The following is a 17,931-nucleotide window of genomic DNA, read 5'->3' on the forward strand; positions in this document are numbered from 1 at the left end:
CTAGTGGTGTGATACGAGGTGACCTATATGAACCTGGAGAGAGTTTGAAGACTGCTTGTTGGAATGTTTCTATATTAGCAGGGGAGGGGACTTCTATGAGCAGTTCATTGTCGTAACGTAGGAAGGGACAATGGTGGAATACTGTGAGCAATTTGAGCACCTAGCCAACAGACTGGACCTACTTCCAGAGACTATACTAGAGGGGAACTTTATGAAAGGGCTCAAACAAGAGATTTGAGTGGAAGTTAGAGTGATGAGGCCTCGTTATTTGGAAGAGGCTATGGAGCCAGCCTAGTTAGTGATAGATCAGAGGCATCTAGAGATAGGGATTGGAGGCAACAAGTTAGGATGTTCGTACAGGATGACCACACCTTTTTGACATCCAAGGAGCCGACACTAAGTACTTTTAGGAGATCCTGAAGGAGAAGACTGTAGGAGGGAGACTTGGAGAAAATTTCAAGAAGCTCATAGAAACGACGTAATAAGAGAGAGGCATACACCGGGGCATCGATATAAAGACCAATCTCTTCAGGTTCTTACCATTTGTAATGCTGAGGAAATTCAAGGAGCCGTCTTTCTACCTTGCTGACAAGGTGGGTCTTTAGGAGAGGTTATTGTTAGAACGATCCAACCGGTCTGGGAGGGATCGGTCCTTATGGGACCGACAATTACATCCAACAGGCGGAGCTGGAGCTGCAGGATAGTGGGACTGATTTGGAGGGGGGATTAATTATAACATATTTTCTAATTGAAGAGAGCAGATTTGGGGTTGATTTGGAGGGGATTAATTAGGAAATGTTTTCTAATTGTAGATATAGATTTGGTAGTTGATTTGGAGGGGATTAATCAGAAAATGTTTTCTAATTGAAGATGACATATTTGGGGGCTGATTTGAGGGTTGATTTGGGAGGGAAATAATTAAGGAAATATGTCAGATTTGGGAGGAAATTAGGGGAGGGCTGTTTGGGTATTTGTTGATTTATTGTTTGCTTTAACTATGTGATTTTCCTAGGGTTAGGGGTTGGTGTTGTTTGCCAAATTTAGATTGTTTTTAGGGTGTTTGGGCTCTAGCAGGCAACCAGAAAATTGTGAGAGCCAGATCTTCAATCCTCTCCAATTGAAGATCCACATGTATCTTGTCTTTCTTTCATAAAATTTTCAATAAAAAAATATTCTTGTGTGTTCTATTCCTGATTTTTTTGTCATTGGTTATCTGAAATTGTTGAAATCAGATTGCAGCCAAGGTTTTTCCTAAATTTCTGCTAGCACTTTCTATCAAACTGCTTGTTCAAAGGCTATATAATAAAATGAAATTTGATTGATTGAACTTCAATGTTGATACCAAGATTGTAGGTTTTTTGGAGTGCTTGGCAGAAGGGCAAATGTTCAGGTTATATGCCAATTTTAGAAGATCAAAACATTTCCTGCGCTTTTTAAATCCTAATGGTGCTCCGTTTACATGATTGTGAAATCACAAAAGTATCGTGGAAGGTATGCTCAAATGCCAATGATTGTGGATGGAGGATTTGGAAGATGTTGAAGGATCAGTTTTTCTAAAGGAATATAAACAGAAATTATTTGACAATGTCTCAATTGCACCTGTGGTTCTTGGACTGTCATATTACATTGCCAAATTTAGTAGATTACCAGCTAGTCTAAAGTAGAGGAGGAGCCAAGTTTAGTGGAAAAGATTGTTGATCACACGTAGCAGCAGCATTCAAGGTCTGTTCGATACTATTCTTGAGTAATCAGCTTGCATAAAGAGACAGAAAATTTTGATTTTAGTCATTTTTCTTTACGAATAGTTAATTCCGAGCTTCTACCATAGGAGCTAACAATTGATTTTCAAAGAAGTTTGTAGTGAAAGTCGCATGTCACCTGACATATATTTAATCATCCCTAAAAAGGTTATCGCTGGAAGACTGAACCTAGGTGTTTTTTGGGACCATTACTCTAACAGACAAACTGCAGGAGGTCCTTCAACTACAAGGTATCTCTTCTAAGTCCAATCCTATGCAAGGCCAAGCATTTATAAATGCATGCTATAGATGTGGTGATCCTGGTAATCAATGCATGCTTTTCTAGAAAATCTGTTTTACAAAAGAAAGCGAGCAAGAACTTGAGAATGAAACTTTGCAGAATGTACATATTTGTGAAGCGTCTGAATATGATTAGTATGAGGAGGTGTCAAAAGAGCAAGGCACTTGAGACTTTGTTGACTCAAACGTCATCACTGCAAAAACAAGAGCGTACTTGGTACATGCTTGTTGGGGTTTCAATACTAAGATAATGTAACAAAGCGTATTTTAGCTCATCAGGGATCTTAAATATATTCAACCTTTTAAACTCTAGTAATTTAACAACAAAAATTTTCCTTGTTTCTGTAGAAAGCTTCATTTGCCCATCCATTGTTTTGATTATTTTCTTTTAATTTCCATTACCTCAATTTGTTTAATTGAATTCCATGTACTCATTACATATTTTTGCTTGGTAATTCTGTTTCCAAGAAATGTGGACTTTGATCCCTGTGCTAAGAAAATACGAAATATCTTATATTCTACTTTATTTTGATCCTAATGGTTATAGCTTTAAATTTTGAGCACTCTGATAAGGACAATTAATTTCAGTGCTGATGTATTACGGGAAAACACAGAAGCTGTGTTTGCTGCTTGTGATTCTGCTCATGGAAGGTGGGCTAAACTTCTTGGTGTCCGTGCTCTTCTTCACCCAAAGTTAAGGCTTCAAGAGTTTCTAAACATCTATAACATAACTCAGGACTTTATCACAGCTACTGAGAAGGTATTTGTTACTTTTTTCCACATGTATTAGGCTTGAATGTTTTGCTTAGTTGTTGGCTTGTTAGATATTTAGAATAATTTATTTTTAATTAGATTGGCGGGAGACTAGGCTACAGCATTCGAGGAACGCTGCAATCACAATCAAAATCATTTGTTGATTTTCAACATGAATCCCGAGTATGACATGCCTTCAAATGTGAATTTCTTTATACCAGTTGCATGCTTGTAATTGTCTTGTCTCACTGATAATGAGCAAATTATCTGCAAGCTCATGCTGCTTTTCTTGTGAAAAAATTGTTCTCATTCACTCCAACTTCAATTTTCTTATACAGATGTCAAAGATTAAAGCAATTCTTGATCAAGAAACATGGGTGACTGTTGATGTTCCTGAGGAATTTCAGGCAATTGTTGCATCTCTTCATTTTCATGAGGAGTCATTTGTTAATGAGTCTCTTCAAAGCAATCATAATGAGCAGCTAATTGGTATGAATGTCTCTTTTTCTCAAGGCCGCTAAAGCTACAATGGGATGAATGGTAACACTTAGATGATTCTAAACAAATCCTCCCTATGTTGTCAGTCAGTTCTAACAAAGAAAACAGAATGGATTCTGCACCAAATCGAAATGCTGATGGTAACTCTGTTGAAACTGGAAAATCTGCATCTCAGACTCTTGTGTATGGAGGTGTTAGTTATCACATGGTGAACTGGTTAGTCTTTTTCATGATTGACGAAGTTCTGTTCCTTTTCAGCTTGTGTGCTACTTTTTGACTTCTACTAGTAGGCCTGATCATGAATTTATGCGTGCTATTCCATTAATACCCCTATTTATCATAACCATGAATAATGTACTTCAGTTTTGTTTTATCAAAGGAGAGCAATGGTTCTACTTAACATTTTATTTAACTACTGAATAATTTTCAATTTTCGTATAGTTGACAATTGTGCCGTCAATATCAATAGATTTGGTGTTAAGTTTTTCAATCATATAACTAAAATTGTATTAATTCCTGCAGTGGTTTAATACTATTGAAGATGCTGTCAGAGTATGTTGATATTTGTAAATGCCTGCCAGCTTTATCATCTGAAGTCATCCACCGTGTGGTAGAATTTTTGAAAATGTTCAACACCAGAACTTGCCAGCTTGTTCTTGGTGCTGGTGATATGCAGGTAAGTTCTTTCCATCCAAGTTCTTTCCGGAGTTATTGCTTTGCTTTCTTAAACTCTTAGTTTATTCCTAGATTGGTTTAGTGGTGTTTTAATTGTGGAGACTATCGTAACATTTTGACTGTTTACTTGTAGTCATGGATGGTATCTATTTGCAAATGATAATAATTGTGGCTATTTGTTATTGTGTATCAACAATATTGAGAATGTTAGAGAACGAAGTAAAATAAATGCTTGTAATTTAGGGTCCATTCAGAACTGTTGCAACTGCTTCTAAAATTAGTTGTGGAATTATTACGGGAAATGTGAGTTTTAAAATGTTATTTGAGGGTATTATAAACTTTTTTTTCCCGAAAAAAGTGGGACAACAACTCTCTTATATCTATCGCACTAATAGATTTAGTTCTGATAGCTTTTTTCACTACAATTTTTTTTTTTTAAATCAGCAAGCTGCAAATAAAAGTATGTCAATAACGAGTAAAGTAAAATTATGAAAAAGCTATCCAAAAAACTAGATTACTGCCTGTTGCTATTTGAACTCTATTTGAAAAAGAAGTGAAAATTGTGAAGATTGCTCTTCTAATATGCTTATTCTGATCTACTAATAATTGAACTCGGGATTTTGATTAAACCGCAGTTCCCCTCATCTTGCAATAAAAAAGATGTCTGCAAGAGCATCATAAGGTGTACCGAAGCATGAAATGCAAGTAATAACTTGAAAAGGAGTATGCTATTCAACTTATAATGGATGCAGCATTTTATGTATCTTTGCATGCTCTCAATGAGCACTTTATTGGAACTATTAGTGAGGGTGTCAATGTTTGAGAAACTTTTCCATACTTGAATACACTGATAAGTAGTGCAATGATGACAAGAATCAAGGAAGAAGAGTGCACACTATTTTTACATTCAAAATTAATGAAAGAAAGTGAGAAATAGCTACTCTTTCTAAATATTTTGAGACATCAACAATAAAACCCAAACTTTGCAAGGGAAGATAAGGCAAAAATAGTTGTTCATGGGATATAAGGGTGGAAAACAATCTTAATCGTTGCTCAAAATTGATCTTTCATTGTTAGGTCATAACACTCTTTAAAACAACACATATGACCCAAACTATGTTGTACTGATACGGATACGGAGACACATGCATGTCAATTATTGAAAATATAGGACACGAGTACGATGTGGACACGACATTATAATTTTAAATTGTGCATCAAAAATAAAAAATCATAATCTTAATAATGACAAATAAATAATAAACCAACATCATAATTAGGCGTGTTGCTTATAATATAAAAAAATAAGCATAACATATCTAGTATAACAACAACATCAAGCCTTTATCCTACTATGTGGGGTCATCTACGTGAATCATTTTTCTCAATTGTGTCATGTTAAGAGTCAAATTCTCATTTAAATTTAATAAAAAAAGCAATTTCTAATATTTTATGGCCAAGTCTTTTTTAGGTCTACCTCTACCCTTCTTAGCCTAGGCTAAATCCAATACATCTACTCTACTTACCAGGTCATCGGAAGGCCGACGTTTTATGTGTCCAAACCATCTAAGGTGACTGCCATTTGAGCTACTCCAACCTTTTCACGTACATACTCATTTCGCATTATGTATCTAAGAGTGAAACCACTCATCTATCTGAGCATTCTCATCTTTGTAACACTTAACTATATGCTTCTTTTTTAATGGCGAACATTTTATGCTTTAAATCATTGCTGGTCTCACCACTATCTCTTTGAATTTTCCTTTAGTTTGAGGGGTACTTTTCTATCACACAACAGGCCTGATGCATTCCTCTACTTCAACCATCCAACTTGAATTCTACTAATAATATCCACATCTATTTCACCATCACTTTGAACAATAGATCCAAAATATTTAAAATGGGTACTCTTATTAATGACTTGATTACCCAAAGTCACAATCCCTCTCTAGAACTATTACTATTAAATTACACTCAATAATTCAATTTTAGATCTGTTTAAACAAAAACCTTTAGACTTTAAGGTTCACCTCTATAATTCAATTTTTTTCGACTCCCTCTCCAGTCTTATCACCAAGAAGAATATCATCAGCAAAAAACATACACTAAGGAACATCCTCTTGTAAATGTCTAGTAAGAATATCCATGACTAACGCAAAAAGATATGAGCTTAAAGCTGATCCTTGATGTAATCCAACGGAAATAGTAAAATACTTGGTCAAACCACCTTGTGTTTGAACACAGGTAATAGCTCCTACGTACATACATTAATGACTTGAAGATAAGCATTATTAACTCCTTTCTTTTCTAGGACTCTCTAGAGCACGTCTCTTGAAACTTTAGCATATGATTTCTGTAAATTAATAAATATCATATGTAGATCCTCATTGTTTTTTCTATACTTCTCCATCATCAATAAATGTATAACTTCCATAGTAGACCTACCTGGCATGAATCCAAATTTATGTTAAGAAACCTTAGTGTCACATCGTAACCTATGCTCAATAAATCTTTCTCATGGTTTTAAAGAATGACACATTAACGTAAGTCCAATATAAATCACACTCTTGTGTGTCACCTTTATTCTTAAAATAGGAATCAATACACTTCTTCTTCACGTATCTAGCATCTTTTAGTCTTCAAAATTATATTGAAAAGTTTTGTAAGCTAAGAAATTCCTTTTTTTCCTAAGCATTTTTACACCTCTATTGAAATATTATCCGGTTCAACCATTTGTCCTCATTTCATTTTCTTTAAGGCCTCGGTAACTTTGGTTTTTACTAATACAACGACAAAAATAGAAATCTCAATTTTTATTTAGGATGCTAAGGTCATAAGAGTCAATCGTATTATCACAATCTTCATTGAAAAAACTTATTGAAATATCTCATCCACCTTTATTGAATATATTCTTCTAATAAATACTTTTTGATCTTCATTCTTAATGCACTTCAAATTAGATTATTACTTTTCCCATCTCTTTGTTTGGCAAGCTATACATACATTTTTTATCTTGTTTAATATCTAATATAACAACAACAACAACATCAAGTCTTTATCCCACTACGTGTGGTCGGCTACATGAATCCTTTTTTTCATTGTCTTGTTAAGAGTCAAATTCTTATTTAAATTTAATAAAAGGTTATTTCTAATATTATCTAACCAAGTCTTTTTAGGTCTACCTCTACCTTCTTAACATAGGCCAAATATAATATATCTACTCTCCTAACAGGGTCATCAGAATACCGCCATTTTACATGACCAAATCATCTAAGGTGACTTTCTCTAATCTTATCTGTTACTGGATCTACTCTAATCTTTTACGGATATGCTCATTTTGTATCCTGTCTCTAAAGAGTAAATACACTCATCCACTTGAACATCCTCATCTCAGCAACACTTAACTTAATATTATGCTCATCTTTTAATGGTCAACTTTCTGTGCCATAAAGCATTGCAGGTCTCACCACAATCTTATAAAATTTCCCCTTAAGTTTGAGTGGCATTTTTCAATCACACAACAAACCCAAAGCATTCCTCCACTTCAACCATCCAACTTGAATTCTAATAATAATATCCTCATCTATTTCACCATCACTTCGAGCAATTGATCCAAGATCTCTAAAACGAGTACACTTATTAATGGCTTAATCGCTTAAAGTCACAAATCCCCCAGTAGATATATAACTACTAAAATTATACTTCGTGTATTCGATTTTAGATATACTCTAACAAAAAACTTTAGACTCTAAGGTTGTCCTCTATAATTCGAGTTTACCTTTAACTCCCTCTCTAGTTTATTAATAAGAAGAGTATCATCAACAAAATGCATACACCAGGGTACATCCTCTTTCAAATGCCTAGTAAGAACATCAATGACTAAAGCAAAAAGATAAGGGGCTTAGGGATGATCCTTGATGTAATCCAATTGAAATAGGAAAATACTTGGTCAAACCACCTTGTGTTTGAACACAAGTAATAGCTCCTACATACATATCCCTAATGACTTGAATGTAAGCATTATTAACCCATTTCTTTTTAGAACTCTCTATAGCACTTTTCTTGAAACTTTATCGTATGATTTACCTAAATCAATAAATATCATATGTAGATCCTCCTTATTCACTCTAAACTTCTCCATCAATCCACTCAATAAATGAATAGCTTTCATGGTAGACTTACCCAACATGAATCCAAATTGATTTTGAGAAACATAGTATCACGTCGTAACCTATGCTCCATAACTCTCTCTAAAGTTTTAAAGTATGACACATTAGCTTAATTTCTTCTATAATTTACACAATCTTGTGCATCACTTTTATTTTTAAAAATATGAATCAGTACACTCACACTCACTCTCCATTCATTTGACATCTTTTTAGTCTTTAAAATAATATGAAAAAGTTCAGTAAGCCAAGAAATTTCTTCATCTCCTAAGCATTTCCACACCTCTATTGGAATATCATCGGGCCCAATAATTTTTCTACACTTCATTTTTTTAAATTATCTCTAACTTCAGTTTTACTAATACGCCGATAAAAATAAAAAAATCTATTTTCATTTAGATTGTTATGGTCACTAAAGTCGATTGTATTCTCACAATTTTCATTGAAAAACTTAGCAAAATATCTCATCCACCTTTGTTGAATATCCTCTTCTAAAAAAATACTTTTTGATCTTCATCCTTAATGCACTTCACTTGAACTAAATCCTTACTACTACTATCTCTTAATTTGGCTAATTTGTACATATATTTTTCGCCCTCTTTAGAATCTAATATATTATGTAAATCATCAAAAGCTAAATACTTTATATCTTTACCAATTTTTTAAGCTTTATATTCAAACCAATTTTTATAACAAAACTTTTTTTTTTTTCACATTTTAACGTCACCACTAATTATTTTTACTATTAGGAGCTTTTTCTTCTGATACTTCTAGCACTTCTTTTGCAATATTTTTAATATAACTAGTTTTTTTTTTCACATAATATTATCTTATGCACTATCAAAATTTTAAGATATTGAATATTTTTTTTTAATTTTTTGTTTTGTTTTTGTTCTTTAAATGTTCCAATATTTTATTTTATTTTTTATATTCTTTCTTCATAAAGATCAAAACTAACTGAGTATATAAATTTTCTTTCGGAATAATTTTATAATCTTTGAAATTTAAATGTTATTTTTTTCTTATAGTCAAAATGAGTTTTATTTTATTCATTCTTATAAGCGATGAGGTGTTTTCTTTTCTTAAATAAGATATTCGCAATCACAAAATGATAAGTTAGAATAAAATCTAATATAGTTCTACTAACTTCAGTAGTCACTCTAAACTCATAGCCATCATGAATATTTTTAAAATCTTCTACCACTCTATCGACATATTGATTTGAATCTCCTCCAATAAAAATCTTTTCTTTAGGAGGTATATTTTATATTAATTCGTCTACGTCATTACAAAATTTTAATTTTGAGCACATATCTATTCATACTTAAGGGGCATAAGTACTTGTAATGTTAATAGTCTTAGATCAACAATAATATTTAAAGTTATAATTCTATATCCAATTTTATTAATTTATACAACATTATTCTTCAAATGTTTATCTATAATCTCACATAGACCATTTTTAGTATGTCTCCTACCAGAATATCATAATTTAAATCTTAAACTATCAATCGCCTTAGCCTTCTCTCCAACCCATTTAGTTTCCTGAATGCATAGAATATTTATCTTCTTAAGAATTATAATATCTATTAATTCTATTAATTTGCCGATAAGAGAATCTATATTCTAAGTTCATATCATAATTATACTTTTTTTAGACTAGCTTCTTTGCTCATATCCATCCATGATGTGGGAACTCTTCTTTAACACTGCAGTAGCCCTTGCACACTTCTCGCTTTGTTTAAGCCATACAATGCATCTGTTGACCTATATTCGAATAACAAAAAAAAAAATCGCTCAAATCCCATCAAAATCTCACGTACTTGTCCGGCGTTGCTCTTCGTACGAATGCAGCTCAAACCTCGCACGCCTCAGCGCCACGATGTGCTCCGCACAAGTTCGGACGTTCGGCCATGAACTCCACATGTCGCTCATCATCGTACGACTCACCTCGATTGAGCTTCATCCGCTGATAAATTGGGGACGAATGAGGCCTTTGCCTCTTCTCTTCCTCCCGCACTCAAAAGGCCACCCTGATCAAAACGACCCTCCTTCCTCTGCTGCAAGAACTTCCAGCTGATCTTCCCTAAGCCGCAAGCCTCAACCTCCCAATCCCTATCTCCTTCATTGTACCGAAGCCCTGCTCCCGGCGACCCACATGTCTCCATCTCCTTCGACTACATTCCCTTTTGATAGGACTAGAATCGACGACGGGAACTTGCTCATTGCGAAGGTAGCTATCTTTCTCCTTTTCACGCACTTTTACGGCTAAGTCTCATGGATTTTGGGTAATAAGAGGGGAAACGGAGGATTTAACTTGTGAGGTTTAGCGGTTCCCTAAATACTATTTAACACAAATCCTACTCTATTTTGCGTAAATCCTCTATCCCAATTTTCTCTTAACTAAATCCTGTTTAAATCATGCATAAATCTAATGCAAATCCAACATAATTCTTGTTCAAAATCTGCATAAATCCTAAATCCTTTTATAATTAAGATTAATTATAATAATTATTTTTAAATAGAGTTAATTATGATTAATTAATATTAATTATAATTAATTGTTATTATTAATAATTAATTATAATTAACTATAACTAATTATAATTAACTATAATTAATTATAATTAATAATATTAATTAAAATACCTCTCACCTTAATCTGCATGCCAATACCGCTGACTTTACCATCGTCACCCTGATACAGCCGACGACATCACCGTTGACCCCTACGCAGGAATAAAACTCCAAACCCTATCCTCAGCATGCGTGATGTTCTGGACAACCACATTTACACATTTTTCTTAGCGTGGTAGGAGGGAACCTGTTGCAACACTAGCAATGAGGCAGGTAAGCCCTACACTCGCTTTTCTTATCCTGGTAGAAACAACTTTAAGTACCCGTATGCGCCTTAGTGCCGGCGGGGAAAGAAAGAACTGTGCATTTTCAAACAAGTACCTCTGAAGACCCATGCACTCATTTCTTAGTGTGCTGGGAAGACCCAACTCCCCAAATTTCCCCCAAACGGGGGATATGTCGAGGTGCTGTCGAAATTTAGAGTGAATATGCAGATGAAAGGAGACCTGATTCAAACTGAACAACATGGAACTGAATTTGAACTGAACAATAGGGAACATAACCCTAAATTCTGAAATGCACAATTAAAGTCAAAATGCAAAAGTCAAATGATAAATTTAATGATTCAAACAAGTGCAAGCAAATAGGTAGGGAATTCGCATTGGAAAACTTTCAAGATGCGATTGACTTACACGTGAGATCAGTCAACTACAAAATGCACAAGTACCACCCACATACAACAATCAAAGACCTATTATGCAAGTAATAATCAGCCCGTAGATTGAAGAGGCCATTATTGTAGCCACTTCATGCAGTCAACATAAACACCTCGCGTACCACTAATTTTGCCACAAGCAAGTATGCTAAGTTACCTGTGAATGATTATGGTGGATATAATGCAAGTACAATAATGCTCTCTACCAGCATGGCTAGAAGACCGCAATAGGAATTTAAGTAAAAAGGCTTTTGTTATAATAGTTCACATGTATGTAATAATCAATGATCCGCTGTGAACATGAACATCTACGAACAATTGTAAGAGACCCATCATGTAGAAGTAGTCCATCTATTGATGATGACGAGATCATGCAGTGGATGCTAAATCCTCCATACAACCAATAATCATTGGCCCCTTGCAAGCAAGGATATAGAAAATCAATGTACAAGGCTACTGATGCAGACAACTAGATAGAAAAACCAAAAGAGAGAACACAAAGGCTAGTAGAACTTTTTTCGATTCAAAATTTAGAAAGCCAACACCAAACAAACCTCCAAACAAATGAAAGTTAGACAAAAAAGAAAAATAAATTAAAATAAAACAAGCTACCCTTAGAACAACCAACTAGTGGTCACCTCACATGCAACGAAATAGTAGGTAAAATAAAAGAAGTGCTTAAGGACATGCAAACCATGGGTCCACCACAGCTACTTTGGGCCAACGCCCACCGCAAAACTCCTCCGGCAAATGCTACCAAACTGGCCAACCAACACCTCCAATAGTTTGAGAAGAAAGATACAAGTGGAGTGGAAATTTGTGGAGAAAAGAAGTAGGTAAGAAGTCCAAGACGAAATCGAAGAGAGGAGAAGAGAAATGGAACAAGCTTGCAAGCTTTCCCAAAAAGAAACCCTCAGGTGTTTAGAGAACTTTACTCACCAAACAACAACCTCTAAAAGCTTCAAAACATCCCATATATATTCCAATAGTTTGAGAAGAAAGATACAAGTGGAGTGAAAACTTGTGAAGAAAAGAAGTAGGTAAGAAGCCCAAGACAAAATCGAAGAGAGGAGAAGAGAAATGGAACAAGCTTGCAAGCTTTCCCAAGAAGAAACCCTCAGGTGTTTAGAGAACTTTGCTCACCAAACAAAAACCTCTAAAAGCTTCAAAACATCCCATATATACAGGTGAAAAGAGGAAGCCAAACAGCCCCAATCACCCCCAGCCGAACCAACCAGAAAAAGGGAGCCAAAAGACCAAGAGGCAGCGCCTGGAGCAGTACCCGAACGGATCACATAGGGGACAGGAACGGACAACCATAGGAATAGGAACAGCCAGCCATGAAAATAGGAGCCAGACGGAGAAACCTAAAGGCCAACAGAGAGAGGAAGAACCAGGACATCTAATTTATGAGCTGAAAAGGTATTCCACTCATCATAATGAGCTAAATTTAGAAGAAAAACATAGCAGCTTACCAAGAGGGGCAGCTAAACCCGAGACAACCATGCCCAAACCGAGAAACCCAAATCAGCCCAAGAGCCAAGGCACCAAAGAAGCTAGCACACCCAAGGTAAAGCATGTCCAAATCACCACCTACTCATGATCATAGGTTGCCTTCCATCATAGGGTAGAATAAATAAAAAAACAAAAAATAAATATAACATTCATATTACAATAAAACTAAAAATTGAAATTTGCATGCATCAGCTACCTTGCAAGCAAAAAGTATAGATGTGTATTGAGTAGGGGTGCAGCCGAGTCAAGCCATCTCGCGAGCCGACTCGAGCTCGACTCGATAATAAGCTCGACGAGTCTCGTGAGCTCGAACACTATTTCAAGCTCGACAGCTTATCGAGCTCGAGCTCAACCTGCTCGCTGCTCAACTCACGAGCTTGTCGAGCAGCTCGCTGATGAAATGGGCAGCGGGAAAATGAAAGCAGGTGCGAGAAAATGGAAAGCTGGCGCTGGAAAGACACTGCGACGTGAAAAGCTTGCGACAGAAGCGAACACTAGCGACGACGGACGGACTGAGCTCGAACGCGACGGATGCGGATACTAGCGAGGATGGCGATGAATGCGGACTAGCGACAATGGCGATGGATGCGACTGAGCTCGAACGCTAGCAATGTGGACTGGGCTCGAATGACGACGGATGCGAAAGACTCTGATGACGATGACGATTTAACTCGAACGTCACTCAAACAAGGTAAAAGCGGAGGAGCAACTCTTTACTGCACTCTTGCTGTTAAAAGAGGCTTTCGTTAAGTGCAGTAAGGGGAAGAGCTTCTTCAACGGCGACACCATTAACTTGCTCGACATCACCCTCAAGTGTTGATGTGGAATGAGGATGAGAAAAAGCAAGGCAGAAGCGGAGGAGCAACTCTTTACTGCACTGCTGCTGTTAGAGAGGCTTTCGTTAAGTGCACTAAGGGGAAGAGCTTCTTCGTCGGCGACACCATTAACCTGCTCGACATCACCCTCGGTTTCCTGCATTAATTAACTTGCTCGATGGACGGATTGAGCTCAAACAGACAACGACGACTGAGCTTGAACTTTGATGACGTGGATTGAGCTCGAACGGCCTCGGACAGAAAAGATGCTGACGAAGATGATGATTGAGCTCGAACGCCGCTCAAGCAGCTCGATGGATGGACTGAGCTCGAACGCGACGACGAAGGATTGAGCTCGATGGACGGATTGAGCTCGAACGCCTCGTGCTCGATGAGCTTTTCTTTCCTCTGTTGAGTCGAGCTCGAGCTTGACTTTTGAGTCGAGCTCGGTATTGACACACTAGCTCGACTCGAACACTCTCAAACTCGAGCTCGACTCGACTCGTTTGCACCTTTAGTATTGAGTGACAACTTGCTAGCTAACATGCATCAAAATATCCCATTAATGAATGTAGCTCGGCCGGTAGCCCTCTTTAATATATAAATACCAGGGGATTCATATGATCAATAGCGATGTAATATTAAACAATGCTTAAAATTGCATAATCGGATATTGAGGCGTTTTTCGTTTGTGAGGCGAGACGTAAGCCTCAAAATCAAAAAAATGCGTAAACATAAAATGATAAATTTTGTATATACTAATGAGTAAATAATATATAAAACATAAAAATGCATATGATATGAAGTAAAATTAAAATATCCCAATAATAAAACAACATGAAATATAGTTCAACTCAAACTCCATCTTTCCCAAATCACAATATTCTTTTCATTAACATATAATTCCAAAAATAAATAGCAATGACATATCACATAAGAACTCATAAGTCATCAACACTGTCATCACTAAGGGGGTCTTCATTTGAATCATCACTATGTGAACTGCTCTCTCCCCTTCCTCTCCTATAAAGTCCAATGTTTCCCAATCAGGTCCTTCTTCCTCAATATTAGTTATCTTCCTCTTCCCTAAATATTTTTGAACAATCTCAAAAGAAATAATAGTGTAATACATTAATAAAAGTCTAAGAAAAGTATATTATTTATATACCTTTTTTTTATTTATTCTTGAGTTGTGGTGGATGTAGATGCTTTAAGACCATCAAAGAATTCAACATTTAAATCTTCATATTGTAATTCAGATGACATCATTTCAACTTCATCATCTACAAACCACTCATCATCAGATGCCACATCCTCGCAAAGTAAAGGATCTTCATCACCTATTAATCTTTTTTTCTTTAAATTCTTATATTTGAGTCTCCTATTATACATAATGTACACTCGTGAATTCATCCTCAATGTGGACAAGCGATTTCTCCTCTTTGTATGTACTTGGTTGTAAGTACTCCACTTTCTTTCACAACTAGATGAAGAGCATGTCAAGCCCAAACTTTTCATAGCAAAATGCTGCAATTCTAGAGTCCCATCGCCAAATTGAATCCACCACTCAACTAGTGCGAAAAAAATAATTTTTAAATAAATGTTTAAAATATTAAATTAAATTACTTGGAGATCATTTGACAATTGTATCCTTTGCTTGTTGTAATCCAAAAAAACCTTCTTTGTTCCTAAAAGGTACCAATTATATGTCAGCATTTGATCTTTCAGTTGCACCACTTATTAGCCGATCTATACAATGATACAATCCCAACTTTATTTCAGGGTTTGAAGATTTGTTCTCTGTATATTGATACTGAGGATTTAGGTGGTAACCAGCTGCATGCAAGTGCCGGTGAAGTTGTAGCTTCCACGTATCATCAATAATATTCCAAATTTTTCTAAAACTATCATCTTCGCCTCCTAAGTTGGAGGCAATCATTTCTTTGGCTTCATCCATGGCATTGTAGATGAAACCCATTGTTGGCTTCTTTTCAGCATCTACCATCATTAAAACTTGAACCAAATGTCTAGTGGTTGTAATGGCCTATAAGATACTCTATCATTTAAAACAATCTTTCTATTTTCTTTTCCCTCAGTTTTTTTTTTGCCCAAACACAACTCAACTACTATGTAGATGTGAACATAGCCTCTAAAGGTTGTCTAGCATCCAACATACTCTCTAAGGTCAAGTAAGCGATGGAAAATTTTGTTACTACTAATCTTAGAATTTATTTCTTTGAAAATTTTCTCATAAGAGATAGAATCCAAGAGTGGTTGTAAAGAAATTTGGTTATTTTTTGCTTTAGTAAGTGCATTCTTATGTTGAGGTAGCGTTTCATGCTTCTCAAGAATCAGATCTATACAATGTGTAGCACATGGAGTTCAATATAGATGTTTCATCTTCTCCATAAATTTGTTACGTGCTATCTTGTAAGCTCTTGCATTATCTATCACAGCTTGTACAACCAAATGTTCTTCAACCTCTCAATAATACTATCTAATAATCAAAATATGAACTCAACATCTTTGACCTGGTCAGATGCTTCAACTGACCTTAAAAACACAGTACCATAAGGATTATTAATGAGAATATTGATCAGACTTCTATGTTTGATATCAGACCACTCATCTGACATAATTGTTACTCATGTTTGGGCCAAGTCCTCTTAATATCTTTGATGCTTTTATTAGTGCTTTCCAACTCCTTCAGAATCCATGTTCTCAAATCATACATGGTTGGAGGTTTGAACCCTCTCCCAAATGCTCAAACTGAACGAATCATGTTGTAATAGACAGGTGATGTTGTAACATTAAATGGAATTGCATTTTCGTAGAAAAATCTACCTATATCCTTACACACTCTTCTCCGTGCCTCCCTTGCATTTTCTGTGGTCATCTTCTATGTAGTAGGAGGCCTATCCTCTGATGTGTCCACCATATAATGATCCATCGGCCCTCTAGCACCCCTATATGAAATGGGCTTCATCGAAGAAGATGAATCCCTAACACTGCACTCACTTCCATAGTAAGAGCCAACATCAACTCTATCCTCAAATTGCTTCTGTGCAAGATGTTTTGAAGTGGTAGACTTATTTATGTATGACTTTATCTCCTCCCTTATAGTATCAAGAACTTTGGAGCATGGAGCAACATTCTTGTGAGACCCTGAAAGGTGATCTTTTATCATAGTCACACCACCCTTCACAACTTTATCATAGTAATTGCATTTTAGATAGATATATGTTTTATCACTTCCCCTTACATCCACCTGAGTGATATGTTTTCATGCTGGATCTTTTCTATGACTTGATGCAGCTTTATCCTTACTTCTGACCATCCTTGATGAGAAGAATATATTACTGCAATATATCGAATCCCTAAACATAATACTTCACTTATTTTATATTAAGAAAACTTATATAAAGCATACACTCATGAAGAAGTGGTGGGGGCAAGAAATATAGGGGAGCCTATACCCCTCGCCCGCATGGGAGATCACGACCCACTACACCACGAAAACGACGAAGAAGAAGGGGAAGATGAACAAACTCTTACATTTCAAAATAAACTAAAAAGAAGAGATTACAAAACCTTACAAACGACGACGACTTGCAAACTTAACATTAAAGACGACACCCTAAAGTTGCTGCACTTGGAAGAAAGATACAGGTGGAGTGGCACTTGCGGAGAGACGAAGAGATTAGAAGCCAAGACGAAAGGTTGGAAAGAGCTCGCAGGATTTCCGGAGGGGATGAGAAAGAAGATGGACAAAGCCCGCAAGGATTTCCAAACAAACCCGCAGGTTAGATTTTCTCCAAAAATCACATATCATTACTTACTTTCAAACATTACAAATCCCCCATATTTATAGGTATGAAAGGGAATACCCCCATATATATATGTATGAAAGGGGAATACAAAGAGACTCCTAATAAATTCCCATAGGAATTCTAAAAGACTTAGCATTAAACCCAAATGCTTTTCATAAAAAAAGCCCAAGCCAAGGAACCGAAGAGGCAACCACGGGAGCTAAGGAGACCGCCCGGAATGAAGGTGCCACAGCCACGGGAAAGAGCCTAGGCGCGGAAAACCAACGGCCAGCTGGAAATCCAAGAGGCAAGGCACGGAAAATAGCAGCCCAAGGGAGAAAGCCAAGGAGCCACCGCATGGGAAAAGAC

At 36.1% G+C, this 17,931-nt stretch overlaps 1 protein-coding gene across 3 annotated transcripts in view; it reads left to right on the forward strand.

Annotated features, from left to right (window-relative positions):
* Positions 1 to 17,931, forward strand: part of LOC110094821 (vacuolar protein sorting-associated protein 54, chloroplastic) — a 99,016-nt gene that overhangs the window by 41,160 nt on the left and 39,925 nt on the right. For all 3 annotated transcript variants that reach the window (XM_028692765.1, XM_028692764.1, XM_020820151.2), the window contains exons 9-13: positions 2,628 to 2,799; positions 2,892 to 2,975; positions 3,131 to 3,281; positions 3,377 to 3,506; positions 3,813 to 3,966. In XM_028692765.1, the coding sequence (XP_028548598.1) occupies positions 2,628 to 2,799; positions 2,892 to 2,975; positions 3,131 to 3,281; positions 3,377 to 3,506; positions 3,813 to 3,966 (691 nt within the window). The remainder of the gene's footprint in view (positions 1 to 2,627; positions 2,800 to 2,891; positions 2,976 to 3,130; positions 3,282 to 3,376; positions 3,507 to 3,812; positions 3,967 to 17,931) is intronic.

This window comes from Dendrobium catenatum, unplaced genomic scaffold (assembly GCF_001605985.2).
Source record: "Dendrobium catenatum unplaced genomic scaffold, ASM160598v2 original_scaffold_273153, whole genome shotgun sequence".
NCBI classification, from domain to species: Eukaryota; Viridiplantae; Streptophyta; class Magnoliopsida; order Asparagales; family Orchidaceae; genus Dendrobium; species Dendrobium catenatum.